At 49.5% G+C, this 15,512-nt stretch overlaps 2 protein-coding genes across 2 annotated transcripts; one reads left to right on the top strand and one right to left on the bottom strand.

Annotated features, from left to right (window-relative positions):
* Window positions 1-35: 35 nt before the first annotated feature.
* LOC130513199 (protein FAM124A) lies at window positions 36-12,631 on the bottom strand. Its single transcript, XM_057011876.1, is given in 5 exon segments — window positions 36-1,119; window positions 2,423-2,914; window positions 2,916-3,190; window positions 8,233-8,264; window positions 12,250-12,631. Coding segments are annotated over 5 exon segments (1,638 nt in total). The 5' UTR covers window positions 12,306-12,631; the 3' UTR covers window positions 36-336.
* A 387-nt stretch (window positions 12,632-13,018) lies between these two features.
* tsn (translin) lies at window positions 13,019-15,506 on the top strand. The gene is made up of 6 exons (XM_057011924.1): window positions 13,019-13,191; window positions 13,635-13,728; window positions 13,814-13,910; window positions 14,001-14,116; window positions 14,264-14,343; window positions 14,470-15,506. Exons 1-6 carry the CDS (start codon window positions 13,126-13,128, stop codon window positions 14,692-14,694), a joined length of 678 nt encoding a protein of 225 aa, XP_056867904.1. The 5' UTR covers window positions 13,019-13,125; the 3' UTR covers window positions 14,695-15,506.
* The last annotated feature ends 6 nt before the right edge of the window (window positions 15,507-15,512 follow it).

Genomic DNA, 15,512 nt, shown 5'->3' on the forward strand with positions numbered 1-15,512 from the left:
TGAGGTTTTATGCAATCAACTTTTGGTCAGAGAAGTTCAAAATATAAATACAGTTTATTTAGAACAATGTTAACCCACAAGAGATGCTTGGATATACACAGAATAAATAAAATGAATGAAAAACAAGGTTTGCAGTTACCTTAAAATTGTGGTGTTTGAAACAAACAAGGGACATTGGAATATTATTTTCTACAGCTACATGATTTGCCCCTTTAAAAGTGTGTTTTCAGTTTCGCAACTTGACATTTAAAATCCGCTGGACTGAAGAATAATCCAGTGCAGTTACAACCAGTTTGAGTTTGTGTCTGGTTTCAACCACCAGGGAGAGCGTGGAGCTCAAATGTAGAATTCCAGGTCTTCTTCTTGTTCTTCAAACTTGTCCACCTCTTCAATGGTTGCACTCATAAGGCTGCAACTGTCAGAATGGTTGAGGGAAACGTCGCTCAGGGATGGAGCAACACTCACGTCTGCACACGAGGCACGTGTCCCCGACAACATGCAGCCACCAGCGGCTGAGAAGACGTTCAGAGTCCGGCCCAGCGTGGCCGCCTTGAAGGAGTTCTCTGCTGGGACAACAGGGGACTGAGAGGCTTCCATGTCCTCCGGCGGGGCCGATAATGGCCGCGACGTCTGCAGCAGGCTGGACTTTAGGTACGCGGACACGACGGAGAGGTCCACACCGCTGCCTGGATTCACTCTGTCTCCCGTGTCCACGTCGGTCTCCTCCGCCCCGATCAACGCATCCACGTTGAGCCGAAATGGAGGAACGAGAGAGTTGCTCCGTTGGAGGGGGTGGCTCCTGTGATGGGGGCTGGAGGTGGGTCCAGGCGAGGAGCAGGTGGAACGGAAGCTGGCCGAGCCCAGGTTGGGTAGAGAGAACATGGAGCCGGACCGGTGGCTCCTCCCCTGGGTCCTCCGCGGCTCCGCCCACCGCTCCCCCTCCTCAGCATCTTCACACACAGAGGTACGGGCGCTGCGGGGGTTCTGATGGAGGTGGTGGCGCCGGTTCCTGTGGGAGGTAGCATTTCGGGCGATGGTGGGCGGAGCTGAGCTCGGCCCTGTGATCGCGGACGGCGTGCGGGGGGGGTCTTTGTGGCGTTTGAAGCGTGGAGCTTGAACCTGAGCAGGAAGACAAAAAGGTCGACATGTAAAAAGAAACACTTATTCTCAGTTCACCAACGAGCTACAAAGGACGTGAATCCAGTCGGACCGGCTGCAGGTTCTTCCATGAATCCAGTGGAAACTAAAGTCTTGCGTCGGTCCCCCCCCCCCCTTTTAGAGCATCACAGCTGGAGGAGCCATCAGAGCGCCGAGGCCCCCGAGGATCACACCTCCGTTTACAGACCGAAGGTCAGAGAAGCTCTTCCTGCACCACCTCTACACACTGGAGGGAGCAGGTCTGGGGAACCCTGCAGCCGCCTGTGTAAATCAGACCCCCCCCAACCCCCCCCCCCCAACCCCCCCAACCCCACCACCACCACCACCACCTCTGCCCGTGCTGATCGACTTTCCACGTGTCAGCTCTGAAACATCGTCTGAAACCAAACAACAGAAGAAGAGACGCCGAGTTCCCAGGTTTCTCCTGCAGGAGCTCAGAGCTGTTGTTCTGTTGTTGTTGTTCTGCTGGTGAAACCAAATATTTACACTGTGTAAACAACGCTGTAAACATATAATCTAGCAGCAAGCACAGACTTTTGTTGGTGTGTGTTGTGAACGCAGCTCGGATGCACAAACGTGTTATTTATTGTGGTTTGTGTGTGTCGGGGTGAACGCGTGCGTGCAGCTGCTAACGTGACGTGAGGAGAACACGCTATGCTGGCAGCGAGCGGCCGCAGCAGGGGGTTCTGGGTAATGAGGTTGTTGACAAGCTGATGATCAGACCCTCCCTCTTACAAGCTTTTGTTTTCTCGGGATAAGCAAGGTCAACCAGGGAGCCGACCTTGGAGGACCAAAACGAGCACAAACGACCAATAATCCAGGACCCCAGGGGGCGGGGCTGAAGACCCCAGGGGGGAGTTAAACCACATACATGTGCTCCATTGTCATGATAGATTAGCGGAGCGGGCCAGCCGCTACTCTTCCAATCTGGGTAATGGGCTGCTGCTTAATCAGCTTGAACTTTCCAAATGTCTTATCTGCCACAGCCTGGACACACGAGCCCTTTGAAACCGATACCGGTCCAGGGAACCCCCTGCCCACAGACTGTGTGTGTTTTCCTGAAGATAAATGGACCGGAAGGGGCTAAAAATGCCTTTGGGTACAAAAGCACGTCTATCGGGCTGATTGGAGACCCTAAATTACCCCTGTGTGTGTATGTGTGTGTGTGTGGTGTGTGTGTGTGTGTGTGTGTGTGTGTGTGTGGTGGTGTGTGTGTGTGTGTGTGTGTATGAGAAAGGCTCACAAATCTGCAGGAACCTCTCACCTGCAGCAGGACCTTGTTCCCGTCGTAGTCCTCCGTCTGCCAGCGGACCTCGCTGATGGGGCCGCAGGGGTGGGGCAGGAGGGGCACCAACGCCCCCACATCTCGCACCCTCACCTCCATCACTGCGGACTCCAGAACCACCGGCTTCTGACCCCGCGGAAGCCTCTTAAAGGACAGCTGGATCTCCATGTCCGGGTTGGAATAAACCACGAAGAAGCAGAAGTCCTCCTTCTTCTGCGCGACCCTGCGCTGCAGCAGCAGCTTGTACAGTCGCACCATGTCGCCGTAGTTCTCGTGCTGACAGTAGACGGTGAATCGCACGATTTCTTTCCCGTAGTGGACCTGTCGGACCGCCCACAGCGGCGTGCCGGGCGACAGCGTGAAGAAGTCCTGGCTGCAGGGGGTCAGGGGGAGCATCCGCCGGCCGTTGCTGACCTGCTCCGTGTGGTGGTAGCGCCACGGGGGCCTCTGCAGAGTGCGGTGCAGCATCAAGCACCTCCTCCTCGCCGCCGCACGCCTCCTGGAGGAACAGGATGACCGCCAGAGCCGGCTGACGGGCCGGGCCCAGGTCGCCGTTGCGGTGCTGCCCGGCTCGGGGTCGCTGGGAGAGCGAGGCCCGCTCGGAGATCCGGAACAGCTGCAGCTCGGGGTGAACGCACGCTAGGATGGAATCGGCGGCGCGCTGCAGGATCTCGCCTTCGCCGGGGTCGGCGATGAGGTGGACGCTGACGAGGAAGGGATCCTGGAGCTCGCCCATCGATAAATCACCTCCACGTGCAACAGCAGCAAATAAAGAGGGGGGGGGGGGGGAAGTTAATGGTGATGTTTTATATTAAGTTGGTGATGAAGTGAAATCATGAGGATTTGAAGCAGGAAACTGAATCCTGGGACTTTTTCTGACTCAAACTCCACGTGCCTCCATCTCTGTTTACCCTTCTACCCCCCCACCCCCCCGCAGACCCATGTGGAGAAGGCTCCTCTGTGGAGGCTCATTAGTGCCATTAGGAGGTGATTAGTGGAGTCCAGAGGAATGTTCCCGAGCACGATGTGATGCACTCAGGTGTGGCTTCTTTTGACGTCTCAGGGGACTCGTCCCATTTAGGAGATTCTGAGACTGGAGAGTCTCTGCTCGGCTTTGCCAAGGTAACCGTCAGGTAACTGAGCCGCTCAGGCTTTAAATGTGTCAGAGCGGGACCCAGAATGTGACACAAAAGTCCCAAAATCTGTTCAGAAAACCCCAAAAGTTTTTGGAGAATTTATCTGGGATTCACATACAATGGCAGGAACGCTGTCCTGGTGTTTGTCTGGAAGCTGTAAATACAGCAGGATCAGGAGCGATCAGGTTTAAAGCAAACACACACACACACACACACACCACACACACACACACCACACACACACACAACACACACACACACACGGGACACCACTCTCATTAAGGGCAGCTCGATCCCATTAGAATCAGTGTCCGTCTCGCTGCCCTGCTGCTGCTACCATGACAGCAAACATCTGAAGTGCAGGAAACTTTGGGGGTTTTCTGATCTGTTCATATTCAAAAGATCACAGAAAACTGACCTGAGACCAGTGGGGGGGGGTCCTGATCACCCTTCCAGTTGAAGCGGACCCCAGCCCTCGATGGGTGGCCCATAATAAAAGTAATGAGAATAATAATAATACTGGAGAACCAACCTGGCTGAAACGAGTCTGAACCTGGGTTGCCATAGCAACCAGGAAAGACGAAGACACGGATGGAGCCGCTTGTTGAAAGAGTGTCAAAAGTGTCTTCAAAAAGATGCTAACGGGTAGCAAAGTGAGGACAGGACTCAAGTTTATAATATTAATTATGTAGAACATTTATCAACATAATATTTAACTGAACCTACAAAAATCCACGACCTTTGCTGTAGCTGTCAGTTATGACTGAGCAAGTAAAGTTCTAAATAACACCAAAGGAACCACTAGAGTGCATAAACGCCATGATCAGAACCAGACTCATGGTCCCCCCCCTCCTGCATTAGCAATAGGAGTTAATTAGAAGCTGGCACAAAGAGGCCTAAATTAGAGATTAAATCAGGCCAATCCTGTGAGGGGGGAGACGGGTTGGTGTTGAGATCTGGAGGAGAGTGTCTCCAATCTCCTAATCCACTCCTGATTTAGGCCCTACAGCTCTGACTCCACCACACACACACACACACACACACACACACACACACATACACACACACACACACTCATGTGTCAGCACAACCATCCAACACACACACAGGCAAATCAATTTACACATTAATAGACGGGTCTGTCATTTCTAATACCAGCCAAGTTTTCTTTGCATATAAGTGCTAACTGGCAACATATGCTCCCCCCCACCCCCCACCCACCCCCCCACCACACACGATGACGTGAGATAAAACAACACGCCTCCTTCCAGTGGCCCCTGCACATATGAGAGTGATTAGGAGGGAAAACGCAACTATAAGGCCTCTGTGTGTGTTTATGTGTGTGTGTGCATGAGAGGTTCAGCCATCTTTAGCTAGTTTGGCTCTCGGTCAAAACAAATGTGTGAGGATTGGGGGGGGGGGTGATTTGGAATGCCGGATTTTCTGGTGGACATAAAGGAAAGTGTAAATTCTTGGATGAGGCATCCTAAACTTGACACTTATATTCCTACAGCTGGAACGTCCTGGGTGTGTGTGTGGTGTGTGTGTCACTTTTCCTGCTGTGCTTCCACGTCGCCCCAGCAGACATGAAGAGTCGCTGACTCAATAACTCATCATCACGAGGGGCCACAACAAGGCTGACAGACAGAACCGCTTCAATTAAAGCCCTAAGATGGCTGACTGGATGCACACACACACACACACACACACCACACACACACACAGCCTGGGTCGATGCACGCACGAGAGCGGGAACGTGCACAGACGACCAGCAGGTGAGAGGTGAATCAGGTGTCCCAGCATGCATCATTTCCTCCAGGACCGGAGCGTCACCACAACAGGGCCGTCAGTTAAGTTAAAATTAGTTGGAAGTAAAGTATGTAATTAAGAGGGGTTGAAGGAGGTGGAGCCATTGCACGTACGTAGCTGTGTGTGTGTGTGTGTGTGTGTGTGAGTGAGAGAGAGAGAGATAAAACAACAATGGGTGATGCGTAACCACTCCCTCCTGTGCAAGTGAAACCTCTGAAGTCTGGAATGAAGGAGCGGTGGCGTCTCCTGGCCACAGAATTCAGCGACGAAGGCGTGAAAACGCCACCGGGGAAGTGAAATTGGGCCGCGACCACAGTGCACGCCCTGATTTTCAAAAGGGAACAAATTGACGCTTGTCGTATAAAAGCCAATTACGACCAAAAATACATTTTAAAAGGAGATTGCGGCAAAAGTTTGGTGCCCCCAGCGACCTTTTGCGGTACTGCACCCAAACTGTAACAGCACTTAATTTTTTCATTCAGCAGGGAGCAAATAAAGCTATTACTGGACTAAATCATCCTAACTTTAAAAAAAGACTTAGTGTTGTGTTTTTTGAAGCATGAACTAATACAAATGACTCATATTCCAGCAGAACAATAGCCGGGCCAGCCCCTCCTGTGTTTACGAGTGCACGGGTGGTTTACGTCAGACATTTATCACACCACAGAAAAGCAGATTAGTGTGCAAGCAAATTCCAGGACTTTAAACTAAAAACTGAAATGGAAGCAGCTTCTTTCTGCCTGCAGCTGCAACGCCAGACTTTCCTTCAGGGGAGTAAAACGAACCTTTACAGGCTGCTGCTCTTTCAGCGCTGAACTTTTCAGCGTCTGACACACAACAGTGAGGCTCCTGTTCCAGTGCTGGCCAGCAGATCTGAGCAACGTGCACGCACACATGGTCCTGCTTCTCCTAATCTGCTGCCAGTCTGAGCTGAAATAACAAGAGCCGGTTCTGTCTGGCCGTTGTGCTCAGACAGCAGGACGAGTCTGGAACGCATGATTAACAAGCTCCCCGACAAAGATTCAATTATCTTTATTCAGCTTCCATTTTTAGCAACAGAGGAAGAAAGAAAGAAGGAAGTGGTGATGGAGGCGGTTTGTGAGAGGCTGTCAGCTGCCAGGTTCACCTGCTGGAGGCAGAAGGTGGGGAAGCCCTCCACTCCCAGGCTGCAGGAGCTGCTTTCATCCCCACTCCCACTCTCTTTCAGCTACTCCCAGCTACTCTGCTGGGTCTATCCCAGCAGCAAAGAGGCTCCAGTCAACGTGCACGACCACCAACATGCAACCTCCACACAGCTGGAATAGAACCCAGAAGTTTCTGGCTCCGAGTATATCAAAAAGAGAAAATTTTACATGAAGAAGAGAGGAAAATGAGAAAAGCTGACAGCTTTATGTTGGTTTGTGGTGGTTTGGGTGCTGGTGATGAGTTTGTGAGGACAAATGTGAGCAAACATCTGGAGCGACCCCTCCCCCTCCGGCCCAAAAGGCCGCCGACTGCCAGCTTTTGTCGTGTTGCTATTAATCTCGTGCCGATTTCTCGGACATAAAAGACTCACTGAAGTGTCTAATCTGCTCATTTATTTATCCTTTCTCCTCCGTCAGCTCATCTCCATCAGGAAGTTTGTGTTTTTGCACGTTCCTGTTGGTCAAGAGCGACCCCGGAGCTGAGGACCCCCCCCCCGTCTGGGGGTCGGGGTCAAAGGTCACTCAGGCTGAGGCTTCAACCCTCCGCGATGCTGCACGCGGCAGCTGCAGCCGGCACAACGGCAGGCTGATGGTCCACAACCACGAAGGGAGGTTGGAGCTGCAGGCAGCTGTTTAATGAAGGAAAAGAACCGACCTGATCCTGCATGAACTTCCCCCTCTGCTCCCACAGAAGGATGGAGCTTTGATCCCTGCTTGGACTCCTGAGAGGCTGCTGGCGTCCCCGCCTGCTTTACATCTACACGCCAGCACACTGATGTCGTTTAAGCTCCATAACTGAGGCTTTGGGCTCCCTCCAGCTACTTTTACCCAACAGCCTCTGGAGTCCAACCTTGGAATGTTGGTGGTTTGTATCAATCAATCTGACTCTTATGGCCGGTCTGAGCCGAGGTCAGAGATGAAGGGTAGGACCACCTGTACAAACAGGCGTCCCCTCTCGTCCAGAACAACGGCGGAGATGCTGGAGACCCAGGAGGCAGCAGAACAACCACACACCACGTCCTGCCACATCCATCTGTCTCCGTCAGTCCCAGCGTTCCATCCAGGATCGCCAGGTTTCAGGATCATTATTCATGCTGCAGCTTTGTGGAGACTCGGGACAACAGGAAGTAAACGTGAAGCGAGAACAACCTGGTGGCGTCGACCCCTCGAACCAACGCCATCTACGAGGCGACGTCCTGGAACTAAAATATAGAGCTGGAACTGAAATCCCATCGCATCAATCACACGTTTCACAGGAATTCTCAAGTTAGCTTCTAACTGTGGTCGCTGGTTTTCTGACACGTGCCAAGAGCCGGTTCCAGTCCCAGAGAGGGGAAATACCGATCCACAAACCGCCGGGTCCCTCCGAGTGGGTCCGTGCCCGTCTCTGTATAGGAGACCAGAGCAATGATCTCATTCCAGATATAACCCCCCCCCCCACTGTGAAAGGCCCAACGACCCGGCAGCCCGAATGGTGAGAGGTCACGACCTCTGCGATCTCAGATCTTCAGTCGCGTTTAGACTGCATCCAAAAACCCGCCGGGCGACCTCAAACATTAATTATAACAATAGAAGAAGAGCTGGTGTCGAATAATGACAAGAAACGTGCGTTTGAATGTGTGAAAGTCAAAAAAGGTTTGTGTGGCGTTGGTTTACTTACTGCTCGTTGAGGACAAGGGGCTGTAATCAGACCTGCGAGAGAGAGAGAGAGAGAGAGAGAGAGAGAGAGAGAGAGAGGGCACAGGGGTCAAGGCAGGGCGTTTACAGGAGGACGCGGCGCTCCTTCACACACAGATCTGATGTCTGGATGCGGCCCCGCTGAGGAGGTCACCAAATGTGCACGTTTGACTGTGGTTTTGATCTGGAGGGGGAAACACCGGCGTACTCTCCACCACCTCTGCAGTCCAGTGTGTGTAACACACTCATGCTGATGATGTGTTCAAAATCTGCTCACGCGTTCCTCAGCTAAGGAAATAAGGGGCTGTTCCGTCAAGCTTCTTGTGAGCATAAATAAAGAGAAGTTCCAGCAAACACACACAGTATTTCCCTGAATGCACAACAGGCCCCTGTGGTGCATCATTACAGAGGAGCCGACGTTTATTTGTGTTCCCTCCAAAGCCTAGATGACAAGATAAGCATCGATCTCAGTTTAATGTGCGGTGGGGCTGCGTTTGAAGCCCGTCATCACCAGGGAAAACAAGAGGCCGCGTGTTGTTACAAACTCTGATTTACATTTAGCAAATGAAACTCCATCTGTTTACTATGGGAAAAATCTGTAATTTAGGGTTTGTAGGCAGATTTGCACCACTGTCGTCGAAGTATAATTAACCTGATTCTGTTAAGGGGTCGGCTCCAACAGAGAGAAACATTCTGATTATGCCGACTCATCAGTTTTGATTTGGCTCTTTACCAGTTCAAAGCCTTTTAGAGAGAGCTGCTGGATGAGGGGAAGGAGAAAGCTCACACAGATTAGACACATCTTTTTAATTAAAACTAAAACTACTGATTCCAGCGTCTGGTTTGCATTAATTAGCCGCTTTAAAATTCTCTGCAGAGTGAGACAGAAACGCATGTTAGCATCAATTTTAGCGATGCTTGCGTGTGTTCTGGTCCCCCCCCAGTCTTTTCTTCCTCCCCCACCTTAACAAATGACCTCATCCACTCTCACCCGTGTCCAATCGTCTGCTCCCCCCCTCGCTGTGTGTTTTTAAGCCATCTTCTCCTTCACACCTGAGCCGCTCTCTTCTCGTGTGGCGTTCGAGTGTTTGGGTTAGACGGCCGTGCGGATCAGCTCGGCCTCAGGAGAAGGAGGAGGATTTTGTGTCGATGTTTTTAGAGGATTCTTTCCAGATGTGTCCCGTTTAATCCTCCCATGTCTTAGATTTCTTCTCATCACCAATAGAAAAAAGGCCATTAACGTAGCGATGCTAGCTGCCATCCTACACGTGCTACAATTCTCCGGCCCTTGGATGAAAGCTCGAACATTACGGACTTTATTAGTCCCGCAGCCTCTCTGTGACTCTAAACTAATCAGGCCTCCTGAACTGCAGACAGCAGGAAAGAGAGGAGCGAGTATGCTTCCTGCAGCAGGACGCTATTAATCTAAGTAACAGGCATTAGCTGCACAGACAAAAGACTGGGGGGAGTGTGGGAAGACGTGAGCAGAGGGGGATGATGAGGTACTGCAGAGGGGAATATGTTGGAGAAGGGAGCCAAGGAAAAGATAAATATGGAGAGAAAATTATAAACGAGCGGAAGGAAGCAGAGTGATGATGGGAGCGGACAGGAAAAGGTAAAAGGGAATAAAAGTGCAGCTTGGACGTCTTTATAAGGGAGCGGAGTCCGAGGGAGCTGCAGGCCCGCATCCCTCGGGTGTGTCTCTGGCTTCCTGCCTGCTGCACAGCTTGTTAGCATCTTCTCTGCTGCTCCTGGAGCTGCAGCTTTTTTTTCCATCATCTTCCATTTCTAAAGACAATAAGCAGAACTCGACCCGATGGGCTCGTGGGTGAATCATCAGGGGTCTCTGGAGACGACTGAGTTCTGTTATCGCTGATTTGGTTGGGGGGGGGGGGGGGGGGGAGTACAAGTGGGAAAACTACAAGGGAAAGTAACTGCAAAAGTAATTGTTCCCAACTTTGACCTGACCAGGTTCAGGTGACTCTGCACAACAGAAATCTGCGACCACGGAAACAAGCGAGCGCTGACAGAAGGCTGCCTCATGCTCCCAGCAGATAACTAGATAACTACCCCAGATAACTACCTGCACAGCTTCTTTATTTGGTTGAGTTCCGAATCTTTCCTTTTATTCCCGTGCATTCAAACAACAAACCAAAAGATGAGACAAGGCTGAGCTTGACTGGGGTGGTAAGTCCAAAGCTAACGTGACCATGCTAACCCAGCTAGTAGCTGCTTGCTAATGGCTGTTGCGTGACTCCAGAGGTGACAGGGCGTCTCAGTGTGTCCCGTGTGAGTGAAGAATAGCTCATTCTCACTCCCAGGGTTACAGCAAGCAGTTGCCATAGAAACTCAAAGATGATACTTTGCTGAATGACCTTTATCACGTCCCAAAAACATTCAACTACAGGCTGCACGCTTCAGACTGAGGAGCGCAGCAGGAAACTGGGGAGGATGAATCAGTTTGGGAAGTGTTGAAGGCGTGGCGGCGGAGGATGTGACCCTGGCAGAGGCCACGTTCTCCAGTTATCAGCTGCTTTTCCAGCCGCGTCAGCATTTTCTGCAGCGGTTTCAGAGGCTTTTCTCTTGAAAGCTCCAGGCTGGACCGGTTATGAGCCACATAATATGTTTGTACAAGCACGACAGAATGAAAAACACTGGAGAGGCAAACAAAGTGCAGACTTATTTGTAAAAATACGGCATTTGTCACCTTCATTTTGCCTTTTTTATGCTCTAAAGCTGAACCCGAAGTTGTCAGTTGTTGCTCCTTCTTTTTGACTGGAGCCATTAACAAGAAGAGGAAGCCATTATTGGACTGTTCAAAATAAACTGATCCGAGAGAAACAAAAGAGAGGGGGGGGGGGTGGGAGATCGCTGTCAGAGGATCCAATCAGGAAAAGCCTACATGAAAGTAAATCCAGAGTTTCCGACAAGGAGAGATTCAGGGAACAGGAAGGTCAGATTAGACATGTGAAAACATCTGTCATGTTCAAGGACTCCAGACGTGGAGCAGTGGCTGTAAAAGGATTTGCATCAGATAATACAATCAGCGCTTTCAGCTGCAATTATGTGGTTTGGCCAAATGTTTGGGTCCACTCAAAACCAAGGCTTTCTGCATTAAAAAGCCTGTAATTCTGTTTAAAAACACATCAAAACTGCTGGACTTTTGCTCTTAAATGACTGCCGAATGTCTGCACTTTGCCCACCTTGATTCTTTTATTTTAATTCCACTGTGGGTGGGGGGGGGGGCACAGGGGGCTCTGTTCTACCACAACACTACAGCCAGTCGTAACATACCGCAGCAGAAACTGAGGCTCATCTTTGTTTAGTGTCTGGAAACAGAGGAAAGACATTCATTCCACTCTGTGGTGACAGAAAATTCTCTCTGGCTGCTCGTTCGCTACCAACTAAGTTGGTCTCAACTTTCCACTGAGGAACTGAGACCACACCTCCTCCATATGTCTCCTCCAGCCAAATAATCCACAGCCAGCTGATAAAGTTGAGATTGTGTATGTTTGCTGTATTCCTAAATGCATTCTGATGATCAGAGCTGTGACAGGAACAGGATTATTCTCGTTACATCATCGTTTCTCTCATCAAAGCATCAAAGGGTGGCGTTTGAATCAGTTTTTACGGCCACAACCAGACTTCAATGACAGGAACTTTGTTAATCGTGTTAAAGTCCCTTCCAGTAGTTTATCTGGGCAGAAAGTCGTGATCTCGTTTCTTAAATAATCAGATTAAGTATAGTTATTAGTAAAATTAATGTTTATAAAATTAAAGCGAAACGTTCAGGGAACTTTGGGTTGTAAGAGTGACAAAAATAAACACTTATTTCTCATGTCGTCCTATTTTCTTGCTTTTGTCAAAACAAAACATTTCAAATAAAAGGGTAGAAAAATGCCAAATTGTTCTTAGAAATGTAAATGATTAATTAGCACTCCCTGGTCCAATCTAAATCCGTAAATATTAGAAGTTCTGTGTGGTTCGGTGCCTCGCTCACCCTGCGGTCTCCGCTCCTGAGTCAACGCACTCATCTTCTGTTGAGGTCTTCTCCATCTCACAGAGGCTGAACAACAGCGAGCTGCATCCTAACAAACTCAGAGGAAACTAACGAAACGAGCCTTCCCGGCCGGTCAATCGCCTCTTCTGCGACTCTTCGCACGCTGAAATGTTCGACACCGGAGCTGCAGCAACAGGCGACTCACCGCGGCGAGACGCCACATGGGGGCTTTACGAGCCGCCGGAAATCCGACAACTTCTGTGGCCTCCGCTGAAACATCGCTTTATTTCATCCTTAATGCGTATGTCAGTTCGCTAGGCGATTATGGATAATTCTGAGTTATCGTTTACTTTATGTAGGCCGTATTACGAAACTACAAAAACATTTTCGCCATCAGAAATGTTGGGAAATTATAAACACCCGGGATTAAACCTTTTTGTGCTTTTGTAGTAGGTGCGTGGGGTTTTGTCCGAGGTGTCTCTAAAGACTACATTATTAAGATTGTTGGTTTGTTGCCATCAAGTGGCTTGATGGTGCACTACATCAGAATGCAAAAAAGATAAATATATTTATTTTAGAAACTCACTTTAACCCTATAAAAAGTACATCGGAATATATATATTTGCAGGGCTATCCCACTGCGTTCCTGTAAAAATGCTTGTGCGTGTTAGGAAGGTATTAGAGTATTACATATTTTGTTTGAATAAAAAGAACAACATGAACACGAGTGATACTGTTGTCGCTTGGAAGTGACGTCGTCTCTGCGCGCCGCAGACAGAAGAGAGGCGGGTGGGGGGATTGCGCACGCTGGTGTTCTTCACTCATTAGCAGCACAAGCTTATTTTACGGGTCCGGGAAGCTCGGTTCTGATCAGAAATGTCGGTCACGGAGATGTTCAGTAATCTCCAGGGTTTTCTGAGCGCAGACCAGGACGTCAGAGAGGTTTGAATGAATAACTCGCCACAAAACACTGTATCTAGCGTTCACAGATAGTCGGCTAATCTTAGCAGCTAACTTTAGCCACGTTTTGCAGATGCAATTATTTTTAATTCCCAGCAGCCAGAAATATAACAACCATTGTGGAAAATGAAGCGAATTCTGACAACACATTTAGCGGCTTTCCTCATTTAGCGTTTAGGTTTGTGTTTCTCTCTGACATTTATTGAGCAAATTGTGCTTAAATGCTTCCAGTTATTATCTCTAATGTTCCTCTGAATGACATTTTGTTAGACAGGTTTAGGAGAAGTTGTTCCAGTTGTTGCAATTTTGTAAGCATCCTTTAGCCACCTGACGTGTCTCTGGAACCTCACATTAGCCCACTCACAATAATACTGAAATATTTAGCTTTTTGTCATCCTCATCATCATGGATGACTTCTGTTGTAGGACATCCGCAAGGTGGTCCAGACGCTGGAGCAGACCGCCAGAGAAATACTAACAGTCCTCCAAAGTGTCCACCAACCATCTGGGTTCAAAGAAAGTGAGCGCGTGTGACAACGTGACGTGATCCTCTCCGAGCCAAACACGTCGACCTCCTAAAACGCCTACTCCCTTTTCTCCTCTAGTTCCAGCTAAATGCGCTAAAGCACGGGAGCTGTTTTGCACTGTCAAGACGCACATTGCACAGCTGAAGACAAGATTTCCCGCGGAGCAGTATTACAGGTTGGATCCTGTGACTTATTTTATGTGTCCTGAATTTAGTTTGGGTCTGAAATGATGCTGAAGTAATCAACTTGATTTCTCCCACTCGAGGTTCCATGAACACTGGCGCTTTGTCCTGCAGCGTCTGGCTTTCTTATCCGCCTTCGTCGTCTACCTGGAGAGTGAAAATCTTGTGACTCGAGACGAAGTGGCCCAGATTCTGGGCAGTAGGTTCCAGTTTGTGTGTCGCGTCCTGCAACTGCCATGTGTTGAGTCTGATCAGTCATCTGGCTGATTCAGTGGAAGAAAAATCCTGTTCTCCAAAGCACAATCATTTCATTCATGTTTGTGTTTGTATCCCTGCCTCGGTGCAGTTGAGGTGGTCCAAGACAAAGGTTTTCACCTGGATCTGGAGGACTACCTGGCGGGTGTGCTGATCATGGCCAGTGAACTGGTGAGCCTGTAGTCTGTTGTGCTTTTCCTTCAGTGATAATGAGGTTGAAACAAGGGTGTGAGCTCACAGGAAAAGTGGGAATTTGAGACCCTTTGTCATTTGAGCCCGGTGTGCTTTTTCCTCCAGTCCCGGTTGGCCGTCAACAGCGTGACCGCGGGAGATTACACCCGGCCCATCCGCATATCCAACTTCATCAACGAGCTGGACTCAGGATTCCGCCTGCTCAACCTGAAGAACGACCCTTTGCGGAAGCGCTACGACGGCCTCAAATATGACGTGAAGAAGATCGAGGAGGTGGTCTACGACCTGTCCATCCGCGGGCTGGCCAAGGAGGCGGAGTCTGTGTCGTAGAGGTAGCCTTTATAGCCGCGTGATTGGCTGTGGGAGCCGGAGGGGCGGCGGCCCCGCCGACGCTGCCTGGGGGGCAGAAGCCCCCGAGGCTGAAGCCACTGTGGACGTGCTGTGTGAGTGTTTTTGTGCAAGCGCGTGCACGGGGAGCGTTGTAAAGGCACGGCAGTCTGGGTCACTTTAAATGTTTTGGATGACCTGTTTTTTTTACTGTTATAAGGGTGGTTATAGCAGATTTTCTTGTGAATCGTGTTCGGTTTGAGAAGCTCGTTTCCAGAGAATTCCACGTGTTTCATAATTGTGTTTGTTAAAAAGACAGAACAAAATGTGAAATGGAGTTTTCTTGCTGACCAGTTGTTAATAAATAGTTGGTGATGTTTTCCTGCACTTCAAGTACAGACACCGGGAGCCTCATTTATCTGGGATCCGAACTCAAATCTTATCATGTTCCGACGATTTGGACCCAAACTGGGCCGGAACTGAGGCTCCGGGACAGTCGGAGCCCACGAATGACGGCGGTGCTCCTCACACGTTGGTGGAGGTTATCAGTTGTAAAGGCCAATGTTAATGTTTTATTTGTTGACTTTAAGTCTTTTTTTTAACCAGAGGCAAATGAACAAAATAGGTCCCTGGTCATGAACCTTTACTCCTTTTGCTCTTTGCCTCTCAACCTAGATTATATGTATATATGTTTTAGGTATTTTTCCTTTTGTGATTTGGTTTAAAAGTGCACGTGTTTATTTCCTGTCTTTGAATTGTTTATTGTCCTAAAGATGTTTGAATCGACATTAAATATATTTCTAGTCTTCGTCAAAGCTTCA

Source organism: Takifugu flavidus, chromosome 1 (assembly GCF_003711565.1).
Source record: "Takifugu flavidus isolate HTHZ2018 chromosome 1, ASM371156v2, whole genome shotgun sequence".
Taxonomy (NCBI): domain Eukaryota; kingdom Metazoa; phylum Chordata; class Actinopteri; order Tetraodontiformes; family Tetraodontidae; genus Takifugu; species Takifugu flavidus.